Source organism: Podarcis erhardii, assembly GCF_964252035.2.
Source record: "Podarcis erhardii genome assembly, chromosome: 4".
NCBI lineage: Eukaryota > Metazoa > Chordata > Lepidosauria > Squamata > Lacertidae > Podarcis > Podarcis erhardii.
Window position 1 is genome coordinate 62,481,260 of NC_138508.1, and position 21,209 is coordinate 62,502,468.

Sequence of the window (21,209 nt, forward strand, 5' to 3'; positions counted from 1 at the left end):
ATGTCAAGGACGCAGCCTGACCCCCCCTCCTCTGGCAATCTGCACAGAATTTTGCTTAATGGTTGCCATCAATTTGATTTTAATTAATTTTTATAATGAAATGTTTTTAGAATCGTTGGATTATTTTGATTGCTGTTAGCCGCCTTGAGCCCAGCTTCGGCTGGGGAGGGCGGGATATAAATAAAATTTATTATTATTATTATTAAGGACACATATTTAGCCATTTTTTTGATAGAAAAAAATGAAATATGTGCACAGTATTTACATACTTATATAGCAAGCAACCAGATCTTCACACTCGGTTTCTATAGACACAGGTGTGCAGAGAATATAAGGAAAATGAGCAGTCAGGCAGGAACATTTGAGTAATCAAGTCACCTCTGTTGGAAACAGTTCCATACAATTTATCTCTCCTCTTTCAAATTTGATATGTTATTAAGCCACAAGAAAGAATTGGATGAAATCTGTTCCCTCCCAGCCATTCCATTTAGATCTGAATACTTTGCATCACTCTGGCAAATGGAGGGTTTTAATTGTTTGGTGGTAGGTCTACAGTATGTTCATACTTGCAAAGTGGTGTTATATGGCAGTGAGGGTTATGATAACATACTGAATTTAAATGTGTAGCTTTTCTACATCTGACTGAATATCTAAGCTGTTAAGGCTATGTATCCCCCACTCCCAAATGCAATATTGTCTATTAATTCAGCACAAGATCACAATGGTTATTTTCCTGCTCCAATGTTTTAATTTTTTACAATTGAGTATGTTATTTGGGCAAAGTGCCATGCAATTTTCACATTTCCTCTCAATATAATACAGCTTTCAGAATTGCTTTTAGCAACTGAATACAGTGCAGTTGGCTTAACAAAGATGCACTGGTGAATAGAAAGGATGAACAATTAACAGAAAGGGCTTCCCAGGGAGCTTAAAAAAAAAGGATTGTCACTTATTGTTTAGATGTCTATTAAAGTTAGTGACTCTTTCAAAGTTAACAAGAGACTCACACGCCTTGCATAAATTGAATAACAAGACAAATAAGGTTCCTGTAATTTTTTAGCAACAATGAGCCCCTATAGCCTACCTACCTTGTTATATTATCTCCTTGAGTGCAGTATTGTAGCTGTAGTGGTGAGCACTATACCGTATTTATGGAAGGTTGTTTGGTTTCTTCATCGTCTTTTAGTTTCACTGATGGCAACAGAGTTATACAATATCTCGTCTCCACTCTTCTGTTGGTGAAAGTGTGATTTCATTGCATTTCATAAAGGGCTTTTAATGTAATGCAATGAAAGCACTTATGTTGGGTGCCAGTTAGCTACCAGGCTAAATGCAAGGTTCTGGTTCTGGTGTATAAAGCTATATACAGCTTGGGATGAAGATATCTAAAAGATCGCCTCACCCCTTATTTTTATCCATCAATCACAGTGCTCAGAGGTGGGAGCTTCTGACAGATACCATCTCATCAGGAGGTCTGTTCTCCAGCTCAGCTGGCTAGAGCATGGTGCTGATGACACCAAGGTTGCAGGTTCAATCCCCATGTGGGACAGCTGTATAGTCCTGGACTAGATGATCCTCATTCTTCCAGACCTGCAATTCTATTATTCTGCACAATATAGGAATCAGGCCTTTAGTGTTGTGGCACCAGCCCTTTGGAATGCCTTCCCCTTAAATATCAGACAGGAGCCATCTCAGTTGCCTTTTTTGTGCCTTCATGAGATATTCTTCTTTCAACAAGCCTTTTATGTTGAGATCTTTCCCAGTCTGCATCTGTGTTGGAATTGCTTTTAAGATGTTTTCATTGTTTTATCACTTGTTGCTTGTCACACTGGGCTTCTTTGGGAGGAAAGTCAGGATATAGATTTAATAAATAAATAAAGGTTCTTTTGTACACATACCGGGCACTGTAGATGGGCCTATTTCAAGTCCATGCCATTTTCACCTCTTTTCTCACTTAAAAGTCTATCCCATCCCATCCACATTAATATGTTAAAAATAAATAATGTATACAAACTATCACATTCAGATATTCATTCAAAAGAATGTTTTCCCCTCAAACTGCACATTTCTCATTGTACTTTCGATACATTTTTTAAACCAATAATTACACTGGAATATTTTGGAAATATGGTGGATAAGCAAATAAGATGTATGAAATGTCGGGGATAAGTGAATTTCAATCTGAACATTAGTTCTGGAGGTACAGATCAGATCAATTCACAGTGTAATACTCTGAGATCAAATTCTTCAAGTATTCTTACTGGAAATGGCTTCCTTTTATCAAAAAGAGTAATAGGATTTGAAGGGCATTCCAAATAAGATCCATCACAAAGTGATTTATAATTAGCTGAAGCCATTTAAAGCAGTTTCAGTGTTATAAGTTAAGAATGACTACTCTGAATATTTGCTATGCTACTGCTTCTACTAATACTAAGTTAATTTAATAAAGCTAAGCATTAGAAATGAGTATTTTCATTTGTTTCTTATAGTAAAAAATAATACAATGATAGAATACCTTTAACAGCAGCATATGCATTTGCGAATGCTAGCAATAATTGTTGTTTCTAAGAGAAATAGTGTAAGTCTGAGTGAAAATAATTTTATTGCATACGACCTAAATGTGGTCCAAATATCTGCTTCACAGAAAGCTATATACACTTACCTATCAAACCTGCCTCATATAGGATATTAAAATATGGCATGACTATCAGGATCTGCTGTGTGGTGGGCTAGAACTGCAGTCGAAATGGCCATGGAATACACCCTGTGGAGAGGAATTCTGCATTTCAATCAGCTACTGAAGGTCACAAGCAGGCTGCCTGGAGTAAACTTGTAATTTATATATCAACTCAGCTAGCACTTGGGACATGTCAGGGAGTGGGGGGAATATCATGGTTTTTTTTTTTTTTTTTTTTTTTTGTTTACTCCAATTGCAAATATTGTGCTACGAAGCACAAGAAAATAAAATGAAAATTGACTTTTATCATACAATATTTCATGGAAAGCTTAACGTTTACATCTTCCTACCCTATATATTGGGTGGAACAGACCAGTATTTAAATACCATTAAATACGGTGCTTTCTACACCTCTAAATATTCTTTTACTTTTTTAAAAAAACAAGATTTAGATTGGGGGAGGAGGGAATAAACTCTGAAAAATCTCCTTTGCAAAATTGATCTTTAAACAAATGCTTACGTTTCATTAAAAGTAAATGGAGATAAGCAAAATAACATGTTGCTGCAAAAAGGCAGATTAAAAAAAGTAATATGAGAGAGAGAGAGAGAGAGAGAGAGAGAGAGAGAGAGAGAGAGATGACTATGGGGGAAGAGCAGAGTTCTTACTGCAGAACACTAATACTGTAGTCTTTCCGAATCCTTGACATGCACCTTTCTAGGATGATGCAGACACATTTCAATGTTCTGATGCTAAAAAATACATTACAAGTATCAGACAAAACTGCTTTGCAAATATTGGCTACAGCCTGTGGTTAGTATGGAGGCAGCTTAAACACAAGTCCTTATTTGGCCAACATGGTGTGGCCTAGCCAGAAAAAGAACAAAGGAGCAAAGCAGTTACAATTTCCTCTTCAGGAGGTTGCATTCCCACACAGTTGTGGTAAGCCATAGTTTGGCTTATAAAGTCATGCAAACCAGGTCACTGTGTTGTATTTATTTCATAATTGTATAATGTGTGTTACTGTTTGAAAGCAATATCTTGCTAATTTACATGTAATGCCTGGAAAGTCCTCCTCTTGTACAATCTAATGCAGTGTGAGTACTGAGGAAATAAAATGAATTCAAGGGTAAAACTGGTTTTCTAAATAAATATGTTTTTCTATGTAATTGGAAATCAACTAATGTATCATATACAGGGCAACTTCTAGATTTACCGGTATGTTCATATAGTTACAAAGCCCTCATTTCAGTGGGGGGAAAAATCAATTTTGAAGGCAGATCCAGAGAGACCTATATATACCTCAAATCACCTTTATGTTTTTCATAAAATTAATGCAAAATTTATATACATCCAATATGGAGCAAACCTTAGCTGTTCTGGAGACTTTATGTTTTTCATAAAATTAATGCAAAATTTATATACATCCAATATGGAGCAAACCTTAGCTGTTCTGGAGACTGAGAATTTGTCTTCATTCAAGTGGGACAATCTCATAGTTCGCTCTGGCATAGCAAGCAGTGCATGAAAAAGGCATTTATATCAAGCCTAAGTAAATATTGTAAATTTCCTGGAGAAGAATTTCTCTTTTGGTGCTAAGAAATCCAATATTTATTTAGTTTTTCATGCTGTTCCATACTACCTGGAATTAACACTTATTGTTTTAAGAATTTCAGGTACTATAGTTCTGGATGTATAGTTGACATGTTTTCGAGCCTTAAGGAAATATTCCTAAATTTGTGAAACTCTTCCTCAGATGTTGTCTGGCTCTCTTACACTTTTGAGACCAACTCTTATTTTGCTTCTCACAATATTGAGACGAAAGTAAACTATTACTTCTCCACAACCATCTTTGCATTTTCAGAATGAAGTTTGACCTTCCTTAATCTTTCCATAGGCCTCTCAATATTACTTTGAGAGAATAAATCAGTTTTAAAAGGCAAACTGAATATCAGCATCTGTGAAACAAGTATAAAAATTCTGTAGCTCGGGGCATCCCAAAAGTTAACAGGATTGTATCAATTGCTGCCATTCTGCTTGTACAACAGAATTCCACTTGTACAATAGAAACACCTGCCCTTATCCCCTTCAGTCTCCTGCACACCCTGAAAATCTGCTCCAGAACATTGGGGGATGATTGAAAAGAGGAGAGGAGAGGAAAGTTCTGTTGTGTGAGTGGAATGCTGCTCGTACAGCATTGGATACAATCACATACAGTATACATAATAATACTATGCTATAGCGTCCTGCATTTTCTCAGAGCCAGTTCCTTTGTTACACATATATGGAAAAGAGAAGCACTTCTGCAGGTAGCTGAGCATGTGGATACCCCCTCTCATGAGACCTGTGAGCTCTGATGGTTACCTGGTGCTCATAGATCTCACAGGTAAGACTGATCAGTTGTACTTTATATAATACAGTCTAAAAGTGGGAAGTAACCCAAGTAATTTGTGCTTCTTCTTTCTTCAGTTATATGCCATTTTTGAGCTGGCACTATGTAGTTTTTGATACAGGGAAAACAAGGAGATATAGACAGAACTGTGTCTCACAAGATATGTTGATGTAAGCCTGCAGTTAGTAATGTACAACACAGCAGTGGTTAAAAAACCAAGTGCTATTAGTGTTAAATGAGGGCAGTCAAAAAGATTACGCATATTCGAAATTATATTATCTGTATGCTTTGTACAATTTTTAAACAATAAATATTAACTGATATTTTCACTTTTCGAAGTGACTTGGTTATAGTAGTTTCAGATGTACCAATAGATTTATCAACATTCTGAAAATATTTCCATCTGGATGTAAAAAGCAAAAGTAGTTGTTTTGGTGCATAAGAAAAATCCCCACAATCCATACTTGGGCAATACCTTTATTAGGACTAATCAAAATGTCCTTAAATCAGGCAAGCTTGACATTTTTGGTTGATCCTAATAAAGCTATTACCCAACCATGAATTTTGGGCTATATTGATAAGTACTTAATATCCCTGAGATTTATCTCACCACTGTTCAAAGTCTGCTATTTAGGACCTTTCACATTTACTGAGTTTTATAATAAATTCAGAAGAGAGTTTAGTTGATCAGAAAGATGTAATTAAACTTGCACAATGCACCCCAATGTAGCTTTTATACTGAAAATACTATTCCAATATGTTAGCATCTTGATGCAGACTGTGATAGGCAAAGCTTAAAATACTGGGAATCTGCCTTGCATAGCACATTTATCCAATTTAAGATGACATGATTTAAGCAACTTCTGGAACGTGCATATGCCTATTTGGCTATCTGAAGCTTCTTGCTTCCCTCGAAAGAGTTATGTGGGGTCCACCTTGGGATTTTGTAGAATAGTTGCCCTAAGGCTGTTGTACTTATTTCAACAACTTAAAGTCGAGCTTGTTCTCTTAGACAATGGTTTATCTATTGGGTAGTGGAATGGTGCCAATTTTTGCCCTTTCTTCACCACCTTTTTTAATATGCATTATTTCCCCATTGCATCCTTACAGTACCAGCTCAATACATTTTGTTGCCTGACTCAATTAAAATGTGGTCTTGGCTAAATCCAGTACCTTACTTTACAATTCAGACAATAATTTCTGTCTCTCATTGCACAGCCTAAATTTGACTTTATTGGCAGAACCAGCATCCCTACCCAGTTTCAGTGTCACCAGTGACCCAGATTCTTGAATAATAAAAAAATGTATATGCTCCTAAAATCACTTTGAAGTTTCTGATTTACATTCAGGAGATGAGATGAAGGACTTCAGAGGAGTGTACATGGAGTGGTGTTCTCTGTGTTGTGGTGGTGGGATGTGTGTGTGAGTCATGTATATGAGCTGAAAATTGGGAGTGGAGTAGAGCATCCTTACACATCTGCTAGCCCAGTGTTTCCAAAGTCAGTAGGGACACAAGTATCAACCAGTTCTCAAATGGTAAAATGAGAGTGCTAGGATTCACTACTAGAAACTATGCATCTGATGTTCATGGGAAATGGACTGTTACAGCATTATAACAAGAGGTACATAGGAAAACTGCCGTCTAATGCATGATAAGAGACCCAATCCAATTTCTACATCCTGGCACTAGTTACTAAAACAGATTATGTTGCCTAACAAATGGCAACAGACCTGGTTGGAAGTATGCACTTTCGTGATTCCCCATCACTCCCTACTTTCCTGGTTTATATTGTCATCTACTGTACACACCTAAAGAACCAAACAGAAATGGTGTAAGATTATACGAAATAATGGCACAAGCTCATGGCTTAGCTGACCTTACCCTTGCCAACTGTTGCAGTTTTTTGTGTGTCCCCCACCTTATTATTTCCCTTTCCCTTTTTGCACTTTGACATGATGTTTGTAGCTGGCATTGTATTGTTATCAAAATCTTAAGAAAAATTATTGAAACATCAACAATGGGGTAAAGAGAGATGTGTGAACCAGTCTTTAATGTGTAGTCAGTGTGTAAAATTCAGTCCGTAGTTAAAATTTAGCAAAAAATCAAAAGAATCTTAATAGTTAACACAAGTTAATTTTTGAATTCCAGGTGAAAATCTTGAAATATAAACTCAGATTTTGGAACTAGAGCTAATCATTGTGCTGAAAAACTTGGCACATCTACGTAGCACTTTCAGGAGAGCTTTCCATGTTAGCATTTCCCATCTAGCTTGTATGTTCTTTATTTATAGATTTATATGACTATGCTGCTAGGAAAAGTCTGCAGAAGCCCCATACGCACCTACTCCTCTCACCTTTCATGGTCTCAGAACCATAGTCATTAATGTCCCATAGTTAGCCATCATAGTTAGCCAGATTTACATTTTTGGAGAAGTAAGATAAAAATGCCCTACTATATGAAGCATTAAATATCACAATCAAATGAATTAGCAGGATATGTTTATTATGGTTGTATAATTTGAGGTGGGGTGCTACAAAATGATACACTGTTTATATATTACTATTTTTTAAGTAATTAAAAAATTAGCAGGATTAGCAGGATATGTTTATTATGGTTGTATAATTTGAGGTGGGGTGCTACAAAATGATACACTGTTTATATATTACTATTTTTTAAGTGCAGTGACCATTTTTTGAAACTAAAGGAAAAATTCTGTTGTATATCTATACCAGCAAACAGTTCGTGAGGAGACAACTGTTGTGATGACTGAAGGTATGACTGTGGAAACCTCTTATGTGCCTTCTGCATACCTGGCAGAAATCCTTCGGCTTCTGCAAGCTTTGTCTGATGTTGAAGACCTCCTTAATTCTCCCAGTCTGCAGGGGAGGGACTGTGAGGATCTTGTCAGACAAGAAGAGTGCCTCATGGTAAGACTCAAACAATTTGAATAATTTGAATAATAATTTGAAGGTAATGTACCATTGCACAGTGATATAGTTCACAAAAGCTTATACCATAAGGTGCCAGAAGACTCTGTTGCTTCTCCTTTGGTCAGTTTTTTTTCTTTAATTTTCTCTCTTGGCATTAAAAAAAACACCAAAAACCAATTTCCTAAACTAGGTTGCAGTCCTAACTCCACTTACCTGAGAGTTAACACCATTAAAAGGGCTTAGTCCCAGGTAAATGGGGTTAGGAAATACAGGCCATATCTAACGCAACAGCTCTGCTAGTGCAAGGGACTCCCATATGAGCAACAGAACTTACTCTCCTGTCCCCATCATTTTCTTATGCCCTTAACATCAGCTTTGGATGGTTGGCGGACCACCGTAGGAGATTTTGGGGCACACGGGAAGAGGACAGCAAACCTTACTAGTTCAGCATGAGATACACACTGAGTTAAAAAATGAAATTTAAACAAAAACTAGAAAGAGGACAAATGTACAGAAACAACTACGCAAAGCAGTGGCAACAAAACTTCTTTAGGCAATTTTAAAGGTTTTTTTTGTTAGTAATAAAAAAGAAAATATATAAATGTCAATGTAACAGTAGTGTATATGTCAGGGGTTCAGGGAGAGAGGCGCAGATGAGGGAGGAGACAGAGAGCGAGGGGGAAGGATTCCAGGGTGACGAGGAAGAGGACGACAATGACCCAAGATTGTCCATGAGTCCGTCCAGTGAATCGGAGGACTCCCAAAAGGGAGCCCCTCTGGTCAAGCCAAGGGGAGCTAGAGGGGGAAGCAGTCAGGAGCAGGGGAACGAAGGGGGAACCCCCAGTGGGAGTTGGAGATCGGGACCGGCTGCTCCGCCGGAACGGAGTGAAGGGGGTGGAGTGACCAGTGTGTCAGAAGGAGCAGAACAGGAAGCAGAGAGGGGAAGGAGATCAGGGCAAGACGTCCTGCCGGAAGGGGCGGAAAGTAGTATCGAGAGCAGTGTAACTGTCGAAGGGAAGGTCAGGAGCAACGTACGCGCACCAAGTTCAAAATGGGAGGCGCGCGGAAGTGAAGAGAGTCCTGGGGAGGAGCCTGGTCCCAAAGCGCGAAGGAGGGGGGAGGAGGCGCCAGAGGATTCAGCCTCTGGGGAGTCCCGAAGGGAGAGAACACAGGGGGGCAGGAAGACCCTGCGGAAAAGGAAAGAGAGGAAGAGGTGGACCAGTACAAGCCTCTTAAACTGGTGTAGAGGCGGGACTGACTCAGAGGGGACTTCAGCGGTCTAAGCATAACAGACGTAGAGTCACGGAGCTCGGATGCAAAGCTAAGAATGTTCTTCAATAAAAGCTTTTGTACATAAGCCGGACTGGACTTTGGTCTCTTGTGAGCTGGGACCACGGGTGGCTCTGTCAGTATATATCCATAAAGAAATGATAAACAATACAGTACAAAGTTATTTGGTATGAATTAAATCAGTCCATAATCATTTTATTTTATGTTGCTCCTAATATATTATTCAATATTTTCTTGAATCTTATGCCCAGATTACTTTTTAAAGTGTATCATGACATTGTTGTTGCTATTCTTCACTAAAAAACAATTACTCTTGCTGATGAGGTTAGATTATGCAAAAATTAGATATTATATAAATTACTGTTATTTGGTCCTTTACTGTTATGTGTTTTCCATGTTGTCAACTGTATTGGTCAGAGAATCAATGGCCCAGCAAAAGGATTAGTAGCAGATGAATGGATCCCCATTAGTACTCTTTAATGTCACACATTTGTGCATCTTAGTATGAATTATTTCCATAACCAATCACTTGTTATTCCACATGTATTTGATATTATTGTAGCTGACACCAACTTTAATGATACTGATTAACATGGTTACAAGTAACTATTGCTGTAGGTTTAATTTAACTGAGCTATTAAAATGTCAAGAGATGGTAGTTGTGGGCACAGTTCCATCTTCCTCCGAAATAAATCTATCACAGTAGCCAAATAGATCTTACAGATTCATATGCTTTCGTAAGGGATATAGTTTTGATCTGAGCTTCGTAATGAATGAATATTTATTTCCTGGTAAAATCATTCATCATTGTCATTATCCTGGAATAAAAATAGAAACATGGCACATAAATTGTATAGCTGCTGGTTGGAGAAGGTTTAAAATTAAATTGTGGTTGATTTTTTATCCCTAGTAGATTCACATGAATCAAATTTCAAGACAGTAGTAGGTAGAAGTATGTTTTAAAGTTTTTTGTTAACTGTTTTTGATAGCATGTTTAATTAATACCCTTTTATGGGAAACTGAAACTGGTCCCAAGTTAGTCTCATCAATAGCCAGTTGCAGCCAAGGTTATGGAATCAGCTTAGAGACCCTGGTTTCCATAGAACCTAATACATGGCCCTATGAGGACCAAGTTTCAGGTTGTCTGCAAATGGGATTTTGCTGATCAACCTCTGAATCTGTAGTCCTGTTGTTCACAGTAGTGGAAGGTGACAGAGGCAGACTGATCAGGCCCAATGTCATCATGTAGCCAACTGGAGTCCCACCCTCTCTCTGCTCTCAGAATGCCCTGATTTGGGACTTTCCTCTGGAATGAATACCGCCAGTGAGCTACCTGCCTTCCCACACATTTGGTGGCCGGCAAGAGGCTAACTGAGTCTAAAGAGCTGGGCAAAGGGACATCTCCACCTAATCTCTCCCGCACTGTGTAAGGGGTTTTTGGATTGTTAAGTGAGAACATAAACCAAGCGGGCAAAAATAATGGCAGTAACCTTTCCATCCTTATAAATATACACAGTATATTGCTATGGTATATATCAGAGGCGGATTTAGGGGAGTGTGACTGGTTTGGTCACACTGGACAACTGTGGTGAAGAATGGAAGGCGAGAGACAGGGGTGCTGAATTTGGGCATTGCACAGGCTGCTGATGAAATTTGAGACCCCTTGATCTGCCCCTCTCTCTCTCTCTCTCTCTCTCTCTCTCTCTCTGTGTGTGTGTGTGTGTGTGAGAGAGAGAGAGAGAGAGAGAGAGAGAGAGATCAGAATCTTCTTCCTGAAAGAACCAGCCATCAGTCTTCATGTTCCCCCGTAGTGTAGTGTTAACATTGTGCTCTTCCTATGAGTTGCTCATTGTTTTCCTGTGCATTATATCTTCATAGCAACACTGTGACATATGTTAGACTGAAAAATAGTGAGTTGCATGCAAAAGGTACATTCCTCTGACAGTGACTGGCCTAAGTGATCATTCAGTAAGTTTCATCAGTGAATAGTGAACCTAGGCTACTCAATCCTAGTAGAACATTTCTAGGTTGGTGGTTTACTCAATCATTGATAAATCAGGCCAGGAATATGTTAATAAATGTTGTTTTCCATAAGGATTATTTCTGACAGCACATAGCGTTTATAGGTGAATAGAAATCTCCACTAAAAATGTCAATTCCAGATAATTATAACCCTTTGTCTCTGCCTTGGCTGTGATTTTTGTCCTTATCCCCAAAGATTATATATGTAAATCCACCAGTTCTCCTTAGGAATCCTCACCATTTCTGTTTATGCTAGATATTCATTAATCACTCTAAACCTTTCATTCTCCCAGCAAGAATGCATACATAATCCTCTTTAAATGTGCTGGATTTATGAAAGTTGTAGCAAATATTATGATTCATAGTTCTAGTACATATTTAAGACTGCGATTAAGTAGTGGATCTTTTTCTCTCATTCATGAATGGTACAAGCTGTGCTTCTCTCATTTATGATATCAATATAAAAACTGAAATATGATTACAGATTTGGTATTCATTCCAGAACAATGCCTCATCCTGTAGATATTTTGTTTTCTAAAAATATATTTGCATTTTTGTAAAATAAATGCACATCTGGATTCTATCAAATAAGCCTAGGAAAGAACTGAGGAACTCAATTTTAGAAATGAAGTCTAAATGGTAAAGTTTAAAATAGCCCTTCCCCGTAGCTGAGCAAAACCCAATTAACCACAATCCATAGAACCAATGTGAATGAATACACTTTCCAACCTGATTTGGATGCTTGGCACACAAATTTCTGAAAAGTCAAATTACTAGAGAATGTTGTTCTTAACTGTCAAAGAGAGGCAAATTTTAGAAAACAAAAATAAATGGCCATCAAAATTTATTTGATTTGATTTCACTTTCAAGAGCAATGAAATTGATACAGTTCCCAAGTGCTGTTGCCACTTCATCTGCTAATGGGCTTCTCTAAGCCTTTCTTTCTTCATTCTTAAAATGAAATCAGAATGCACTTTTCCTAGCCAGTTTACAATCACACTGATGGCATCTAAGGCATATTTCTGCTCTTCAAATACATGCCTGCCTGAGGAGAGCCAGTGCCCGCAGTGCCAGTGGCTGGCCACTGAGGGTGGGAGGAGAAGGAGGAGAGGAGGAGGAGTTTGGATTAGATATCCCACTTTATCACTACCCGAAGGAGTCTCAAAGCGGCTAACATTTTCCTTTCCCTTCCTCCCCCACAACAAACACTCTGTGAGGTGAGTGAGGCTGAGAGACTTCAGAGAAGTTGACTAGCCCAAGGTCACCCAGCAGCTGCATGTGGAGGAGCGGAGATGCGAACCCGGTTCCCCAGATTACAAATCTACCGCTCTTAACCACTACACCACACGAGTTCTCCCACTGAGGGTGGGAGCTGAGAAGGGCACCCAGCAGAACTGGTGCCAGGATGGGGGCACGGATAGTGGCAGGGAGAAGGTGCCTCCTGCCCCATTGGTCAATCAAAGGCTGCCTTCCCTTGCTCCAGCAGTAGCCCGGAGCAAGAAAAGGCCAATCTATCTATCTATTTTGCGGTGACCTGAGTAAATATGGTTACACACGAGTACGGGGTGCATAAGGGGTGCCTTTACTCACACATGCATTCTCTCTGACACACACTCACACACAGAATGTTAAACAAGCCATTTCTCCTTTGCCTCTTATATTGGACCTTTCCACTAAACCTCTCCACCAAAACTCCCCTCGCTTTTCTTTTACTCCCCAAGTCCATTAATTCCCTCACACACACACTCCAGGGCTATAACTCCCTCACACTACATCGCTAGTATCTTCTTTGAATTACTACTCACAGCTTCACCTCTCATACAATCTCAGGCCTATATTCATTATTCAATCAAGAGCTAGAAGTATTATACGTCTGCTACATATTTTAGACAAAAGCTTGCTGCTTCTTTTCAATTGTGTCTGATATTCTCTTTTCATCTTTTGTGTTGCTTAACATGGCATTGCAGAAAATTAAAGACAGCCTAGGGAGATACTCAGGACAGATTGAAGTTATTCGCAATAAGAAGACTGCAGTTTTAAAAAGTGCCACACCTGGAGAAGCTGGAAGGATACAGGAAAAGCTGACACAGCTTACTTACCAGTGGGAAAAAGTTAACAAGATGTATCAGGACCGACAAACGTAAGTAACTTATTTACAGTAGTTCATTATCTTAAGAAGCCTCATTAGTATTTGGCTTACATTGTGTAGTGGCACCTTTGAATATTCTCTGTGGAAAATATTTTGCTGATTTCGGATTGAATCTGTCTTAATATGTGGATAGTCTTGGTATTTCTCTATGGATAATGTATTGATACAATCATTTGACTAAAACTAGATTAATGCACCTCATTTGCAACCAAGCTAATATAGATATCTTCCTCAATAAAGAGGCTATTGTTTTTCTTACTTTTGGGATGATAGAATAATAAGAAAAAAAGGAGGAGTGGGTTTGGAAAAGTAGTTCGGGTCTAGCTGTCACTCTTAGGACATAGTTTCTTTTGTGATAGAAGCCACTGTGTACCTGTAATTATTTAATTATAAATGGTGCTTTTGGAAGCACTCTATAAAATATGCACAGATTGTTGCTATCATAGTGAATTTTGGTGGAAGGAGTTGGGTGAAAAGAAGGCTGTATCTTTATTGAGATTAATCATGTCTGCAAATAGTTTGGCAATGTATCATGAGGAACTTGAGAACAGTATTGAGGAAGTCCAGTGATAACTCAGGGCCAACCGCAAGGTAAAACATTGAGGCAGAAGAAAGCAGAGGCCAGTGCAGTTTGGCCATTGTTGCCTTTAAGCCACCATTGCTTTCTAAGTATAAGACTGGGAAGTGCACTAAACCTCAAGGTTTCTTCATGAAGCCCTGCCTAGTTTAGTGGATTATAGAAGTCTTTACTGGCCGCAGTAAAGGCATCAGTTGCAACATGAGAAGTACAGACGTCTGAATACAAATATCCTGCTAGTGTGCTTGCACCATGCAGACCTTGCAACCACCTTGCCCCTTCCCTTCTCCCTCCTGGTAAGCTACAGCAACACTGGTGACATGAAGTCAGTTAAGAACTGCTGCCCTGGCCTAATAACTACTCTGTCCATATATATGATGTGTGAATGGAGGTATTAATGTTGGCTTCTTTGTACTAAATGTGGTCCATGATATCATGGTACTCATGTCATGTGACACAGTATTTTCTATGGCAGACAAGATAATCTATTGATGAGAATCTAAAGTAGCCCTAAAATGTGAATACTATTAATTAAAATGTGGTTGGTGGATTTAAATTTTGTCTTTTAATTATTGTTATACTGATAACAATACAGTGGTGCCTCGCAAGACGAAATTAATTCGTTCCGCAAGTCTCTTCGTCTTGCGAGTTTTTTGTCTTGCGATGCACGGTTTTCCATAGGAATGCATTGAAAATCAATTAATGCGTTCCTATGGAAACCGCCTTCCCCCGACCTCTTCTGGCGGGCGGCATTTTAAAATCGCCCGGGACAGCGGAGGACTTCTCCGCTGTCCGGGTGATTTAAAAGCCCCTGGGAAGGCAAGCAGGGGGGACAAAGACTTTTGCCCCCCGCCTGCCTTCAGAAGAGGTCCAGGACAGGCTTCGCGGACCTCTCCGCAAGCAGCGGGAGCGCTCCTTGCGGAGAGTTGCCAGCGCGCCCAGGCTTCGCGGCCCCGCCGCCCGGCTTCGGGACATCGTTCCGATGCCAGGCGGCGGGGGGAGGCGTTCCCGCCTCGCTGCCCGGCATCGGGGCATCCTTCCGAAGCCCGGCGGCGGGAGGAGGTGTCCCCGCCCCGCCGCCAGGCTTCGGAGGAGGTCCGAGGACAGCGGGGAAGACGAGCTGCGCTTCCCCACTGTCCCGGAGATTTCCCTATGGGCTGTCGTCTTGCGAAGCAAGCCCATAGGGAAATTCGTCTTGCGAAGCACCTCCAAAACGGAAAACCCTTTCGTCTAGTGGGTTTTCCGTCTTGCGAGGCGTTCGTCTTGCGGGGCACCACTGTAAAAAGGGACACACTCTTAAATTTAATTGCCATTATTCAAAGGCAAAAGTCTATAGCAGCAGCAGGGACTATATTGTTTCAATACAGGAGTGGTTTTTCAGAAGTGTTTAGTGTTTGCATTTTGTTGTATGAAACTTTGATGTGCTTTTGGCAAGCAATCAGTGCAGAATATAATAATAATCAGTGTAATCAGTGTAGAATATAATAATAAGAGTATATTGTTTCACCATTGAACAATAAATATTTAACACATCTAAGAACAACTTTATATTAGATGTGTTAAAATGAACTGCAAATTATATTCCACACTGTAGACGTGCATAGAAGTGTATTTTATTAAAATGCAATCTGTATCTAGCTCTTGTTTTGGTTCATTCTTTGATATTTCTCTGCCCCTGCTTTCTCCCAGTGTGATACACTAAACAGCTAACCTTGTATTGGCTTCCTTTAGCTCATTTAGGCTGTAATCCTATAAAAACTTGCCTGAAAGTAAGTCTCAGTGAGTTTTCTTCTGACTAGACATGCATAGGAATGCATGAAATGACTACAGGACTGAGCTGAGAAGATAATTTGGAACTGGGAAAAATATGCCATTAATCCCCTATATGTCATTGCTGTTTGGCCTCCTCTTCTAAAGCGCAACTTAGAGACAGATGTATGATCTGGGAAGGTTTCCAGGTTCTCTCTTTGTGTGTGTTTCCCCCTTTTTAAATTAGACAACTTGGCATTGTCTGCATTATGCAGGATTCTTCTGTTTGTCTCTGTGCCATCTGTGGCAGTGAAAATGAGTTATATTTGCCTCACATGGTGAGGTGCTCACCAAGAGAATAACAATGCTTTCTCAAAGCTTAGCCTCAGACACATTTTTGCTCTCTGCTAAACAAAAAGGAATTCTGTGATTTATATTATTATCATCACCATCATCACCACCACCATCATCATCCCTCTTGCTAGATTCCTCGGGCAGTCTGCAGGGGGGGGGGCAGCAAATCTAGGAAGTAGGGCTTTTGGCTCAGCCTTATTTATTGAATATATATTATTTAAACCCTCTTGCCCAGATAACACAAAAACTGTAAACCCTGATTTACCCCTTCCCAAAAATACCCTACCCAAAATACCTCCAGGACACATTTTGTTGATCTAGTAGTTACTCTAGCATATCATATGGTGATCTAGCATATCATATGGATGTGTTACCACTGTCACGTGCTGACAGCTTCTAGCAGCCACAGATAAGAGTTGAGTGCAGGGTGGGGACCAAGGATGGTATAAGGTATGAGCCACTCGTGGAGGAAGGGGGTGCGGTGGGTGCGGTTCGCCCCGGGTGTCATCCCTCAGGGGGGGTAACATTGCTGTCCTCTCCCCTGGGATGCTTGCCCTGCCCCTGGGTGCACAGCATGTGTGCTACTCTGGGTGCCAGAGCAGCTAGCTCCGCCTCTGGTATGAGCAGAGCCAGTCCTGCCACTAGGCACGGAGAGGCCACTGTGTCAGGTTGCAGAAGTCCTCAAGGTGGCACCTCTGGGGGCTCCCAGTCTATCTCACCACCTCTGTCACTAGTGGAGAAGTGGAGTCAGCATCAGTGCCAATTTGGGGTAAGATCTCACCTCAAATTGCATAAGATCTTGCACTATTTTGATCTCACCCCAAGTAGGCGGTGCAGGCGGCGGCAGCAGTGGCAGGGCAGCACTCAGGTGGTGAAATAAGGCATGCCACCCCTGGGTATGAGGCAGAGATTCTGTGCTCATTTTTTAAAATTGAAAATGCATTAAATTACGTGGCGATGTTCCAAGTAAAGGTTCTTCAGACTGGAGCACAAGAATATTAATGTATGTATGGGCTCTTGCCATCAGCACTTGAAAGGGTCTTACCAAGATGCATAGCAAAAATGCAGTTTATTTCTTAGCTGACTGTTAACAAAGTAAGTACCAGAAGACACTGAAGCATAAAATGTTAAATTGCATGAACTTTCATTTTGTTTTCTGGTTTAATCTTTTTCTTGCCATAGTGTCACTTTTGCTGTCACTATTTTACTGGGCTGTTCTGGAACGTGGCCGTGTCCCTGAAGCCATCTGTGTTTTTCTGAGAATCATCTGAGCTGCACAGAAATGCTTGGGAAAACGGAGATTAAGGCAGACAATATGGCCTCTAGCACTTCGCTTCTAGTTATAAGAAGTGGAAGTATCATTACAATTCTGCCCTTGAGACATGGATCAAGAACCTTGCCAACATGCATTTTTGATGCTTAAACTTCAGGATTGGTTTTAGAAACGGTGGCGCTCTCCTCCCTTGTGCTTTCAGATTCAATTTTTGTGTTAGTCACTTTAGTGTACATATATATTTTTACATTTCAGTACAATATCTTGTGTTAAGATGTTTTTCAAAGGAGTAAGGAATTAAGCATATAGGTGATTCCATTCTAGTGAGCAAATACAATAACATCAAAATATCAATGAGTGAGTGAGACCCTTTTGTTTGCTTCTGCTGTTTGTTTCCTGTTAAAAAAAAAAGCATTGCTGTTTCTCTGTACTGGTCTGACTATTATTTCATAAATTATGCAAGCAAACAATGTTTTCAACATGTAGGCCAATTAGTTTATTTCTGGCAATTGCCACCATCCCATTCTACCAAAATAAACAGGCTAGTTGACAAACCATCATTTTGTTAAATAAAACAAATGCAATCTAAAGAATACTGTTGGTTTTATGCTACAGATTATTGCATTTTCAGTGCACAGCAAGACTGGCATAATGAGGTCAGAGTGGGCACCATAATTCACCAAAGGTAAATACTTAGCTTATAGTTTGTGGTCAAATAGCAGCAAAATGTGATTAACAATTAGAATTGTCAACAAAATTCATTATTCCCTTGTTTGGAATACAACCTTTAGTACAAATTTATAATCTGACGCAAGAATTAGAAGCCTATATTGCTAATACTTCTCTGCTTCGGATTGTAATCTGAGATGGAAAAGAACTTTCAGATGTATTCTACCTCATAATAACTCACTCATTTCCAGTGCCTCTCCATACCTGGCTATTGTAGATGCAGCTACTGCAGGAAGTAGGCTTCTCTTTCCCCCTCCCTGGGTGCATATGGATCACTATTACAGCAGCAACCCATGTGTTGGTGCCTTTGAAAATGCATGGGCTTCTGCTGCCTTAGGAGTTAAATATTTTTCCAAGAGGGACGGTGAAGAAAGAAGGTACATAGGAAGTGGGACCAGTAACTTGAAGATGGGACCATCAGATTAAGTTCTACTTCCATGTATTTGTTCTACAGCTGGAGGGGAATGCATGCAGGAGAGACCTACCTGTGCATTCTACAGACACTATCCTTGTGTTCAAAATCACCAATCCCAACACTAATCATTAAAGGGGTTGGCTCATCTTCATTGTCCTTCATTCCTTAGAGTTGTGCCCTGATCTCAAACCTACTTTGATTATCTGTTTCCTTGTAAAGCATGAATTAGCTCTCCCCTTCCAGGTGTCACCATCTTGTATCTGTTCTGTTGGCCGCTGCTTTTACACAAGTTACTTCAATGACTAAATCTTCTTCTTGTGAGTTGCTGAAGGCACTCCCTCATAACATTATTATTTTATTAATCATAATGTCAGAGAAAGATATGGAATCATTTGGCTTGATGTGAATAAGCTTTCTTTGCTATTTCTAAGTGCTTGTCATCCAGGAACAACTACTATACGAAACAGCATGATGAGATTCTTTGCGAGTTGGTGGGCTGGTGCTCTTAACTGATGCACCAGCCATAACCTATGCCAATTCCCCAAAAGGCTTCTCCTTGCCAACAGACATCATAGTAATCTTAACTGGATTGAGGCTAAGCCATGTGGCTGATTTCCAGGCCCTTCTTAACCATGCCAAAAATGGAGAAAGCATGGAAGCAGAAAAATCGGATAGTAAACAGGAAAAGATTCATTGATATGCAGTCAGATAGCAATCTTGCCCAAATCATTTATGCAGATACAAATCTGAGAATTGGTTTCTAATTGCAATGTTAGTGCTTGCTTCCACTAATTCATCTGTGACAGACTTTCCCCCTTTCTTTCTAAAAGACTTGGTGCAGGATATAATTTGTTGGACTGTCACACACCCAGCTTTCCTTATTTTCAATGTTTTGTGAATATTAAATAGTAGCAGTTATATGCCATGCTAGGCATATAATAGTTTAAGATGAAGGAATAGGAATGTCATATTCTAATTATTGAACTTATTTGTTGTAACTGATTTTGTTGTTTTGGGGACTAAGAATATTAGATCAGAAAATATGTTTATAGGTTAGTCATTGGTGATTTGGATTTTTTTCTTTTCCTTATATTAATAGCTGCATGAGTTAATCAAATCCCATGTTTTGTCTTCTTCATACTGGTGCCTCAATAAGATGCATATTGTGTTTGACTCTTGCTTACTTGGAGAAACATTATTCAAAAGTTATCTGTTTTGTCCTTATCTAAAAATTTAAATCCCTTTTTTAAAAATTTTAAAAATTGGTATATTTTGTTCAGTTGTTTGGAAACTTTACAACAAGGTTGGGGACACTGGCCCTTCAAGAATGGTGGAAATACAACTCCCAGCATCCATTATCATTGGCCATGCTGGTCATGAGGGCTAGACACCAGCAACATCCAAAAGACTACCCAGGAAAAAAACACAATCTTATACCGATGGAGCCTGTTCTAATTGTACTGTGGGTAGGTGGGAGCATTAAACTGCAATTAGGGTTGCCATACATCCAGGATTTCCCGCCATGCCCTCTTTGTGGGGCCAGCACCCCCATCCACACAGATTTTTGCATTTTGGATTAAATGTCCACAAGGACTAAGCCCTGTTGAACTCAATGGAACTTGCTTCTTAATAGACATGTATGGGATTGCAGTGTTAGTCATTGAATCAGAACAGCAGTAGGGTTCCCCCCCCCCAGCCTGTGGGTCTCATTCTCTATGAGCAACCTTCCGAGGGGGGGTGTGGCATGCCAGAGATGGATGGGGTGAGAGGCAAAGGTAGACAGAGCAATGAATATGAAATTTACCTTTGTACATTAGTCTGGTGCCCCTTGCCCCCACCCCCATCACCCTCTATCTATCTATCTATCTATCTATCTACCTGCACATACAACCTCTGTTTTCTATCCATACATGCAAAAAACATTATCGGACTTCAAGAACAGAAACCAGACAATAACACCCAAGAAGGGTATAAACCAGGACCAGTGCGGCCTGGAGAGAGTAGGTGTGGCAAAGGAGGGGGGGTATGGCCTTGGAAGAGATCCAAGGAGCAGATGGAGAGTAATGAAGGGTCATATTTGACCCCTGGGCTTGAGGTTATCCATCACAGTGGTGGACTAATGTTCAGCTAGACATTGCAGAATGAGTGGGTTGTTATTGTCAACAATGGGGCTGTAAATTGTTTAGACAATACAACTGTAAATAATACTGCTTCCCCTGTGGATAAACTTTGCAAAAAGATGCAGTGATTTTGTAACCTTATGTTCATTTCACAATCTGCATTAATCTTTCTCAGCTCTGCCTGATGCGACTGTAAGAGACTCATAAATGTCACACCACGTTTTTAACTCTCATAGCTTCATATTTATGTCTCAAACAAAGCCAGTTATTTCTTTATCACCTAAAGAAAATATTTTATATTATTTAAGACTGTGAATTTATAAGTGGGATTAAAAAAAAAATAGAATTGCAGGGAATCCTTGGATACAATGAAAAACAATTTCTTATGTCAGACTTAATTTGCTAGTCAGGTTTTTTTTAGCAGGGTTTCATCTTCATCAGTTTTGCTGTTTTAATAAAAGTCTTGGCAGATAGTAAGCTGTTGAGTTTTCACAATATGTCACTCCACACTGGAGCCAATTCAGGGACAGGAT

General features: G+C 39.7%; 1 protein-coding gene across 10 annotated transcripts in view; it reads left to right on the forward strand.

The window, feature by feature from the left end:
• DMD (dystrophin) overlaps positions 1–21,209 on the forward strand; it is a 1,009,769-nt gene that overhangs the window by 488,820 nt on the left and 499,740 nt on the right. For all 10 annotated transcript variants that reach the window (XM_081858834.1, XM_081858841.1, XM_081858836.1 and 7 more), the window contains 2 exons: positions 7,801–7,995; positions 13,278–13,450. In XM_081858834.1, coding sequence (XP_081714960.1) covers positions 7,801–7,995; positions 13,278–13,450 — 368 coding nt within the window. The remainder of the gene's footprint in view (positions 1–7,800; positions 7,996–13,277; positions 13,451–21,209) is intronic.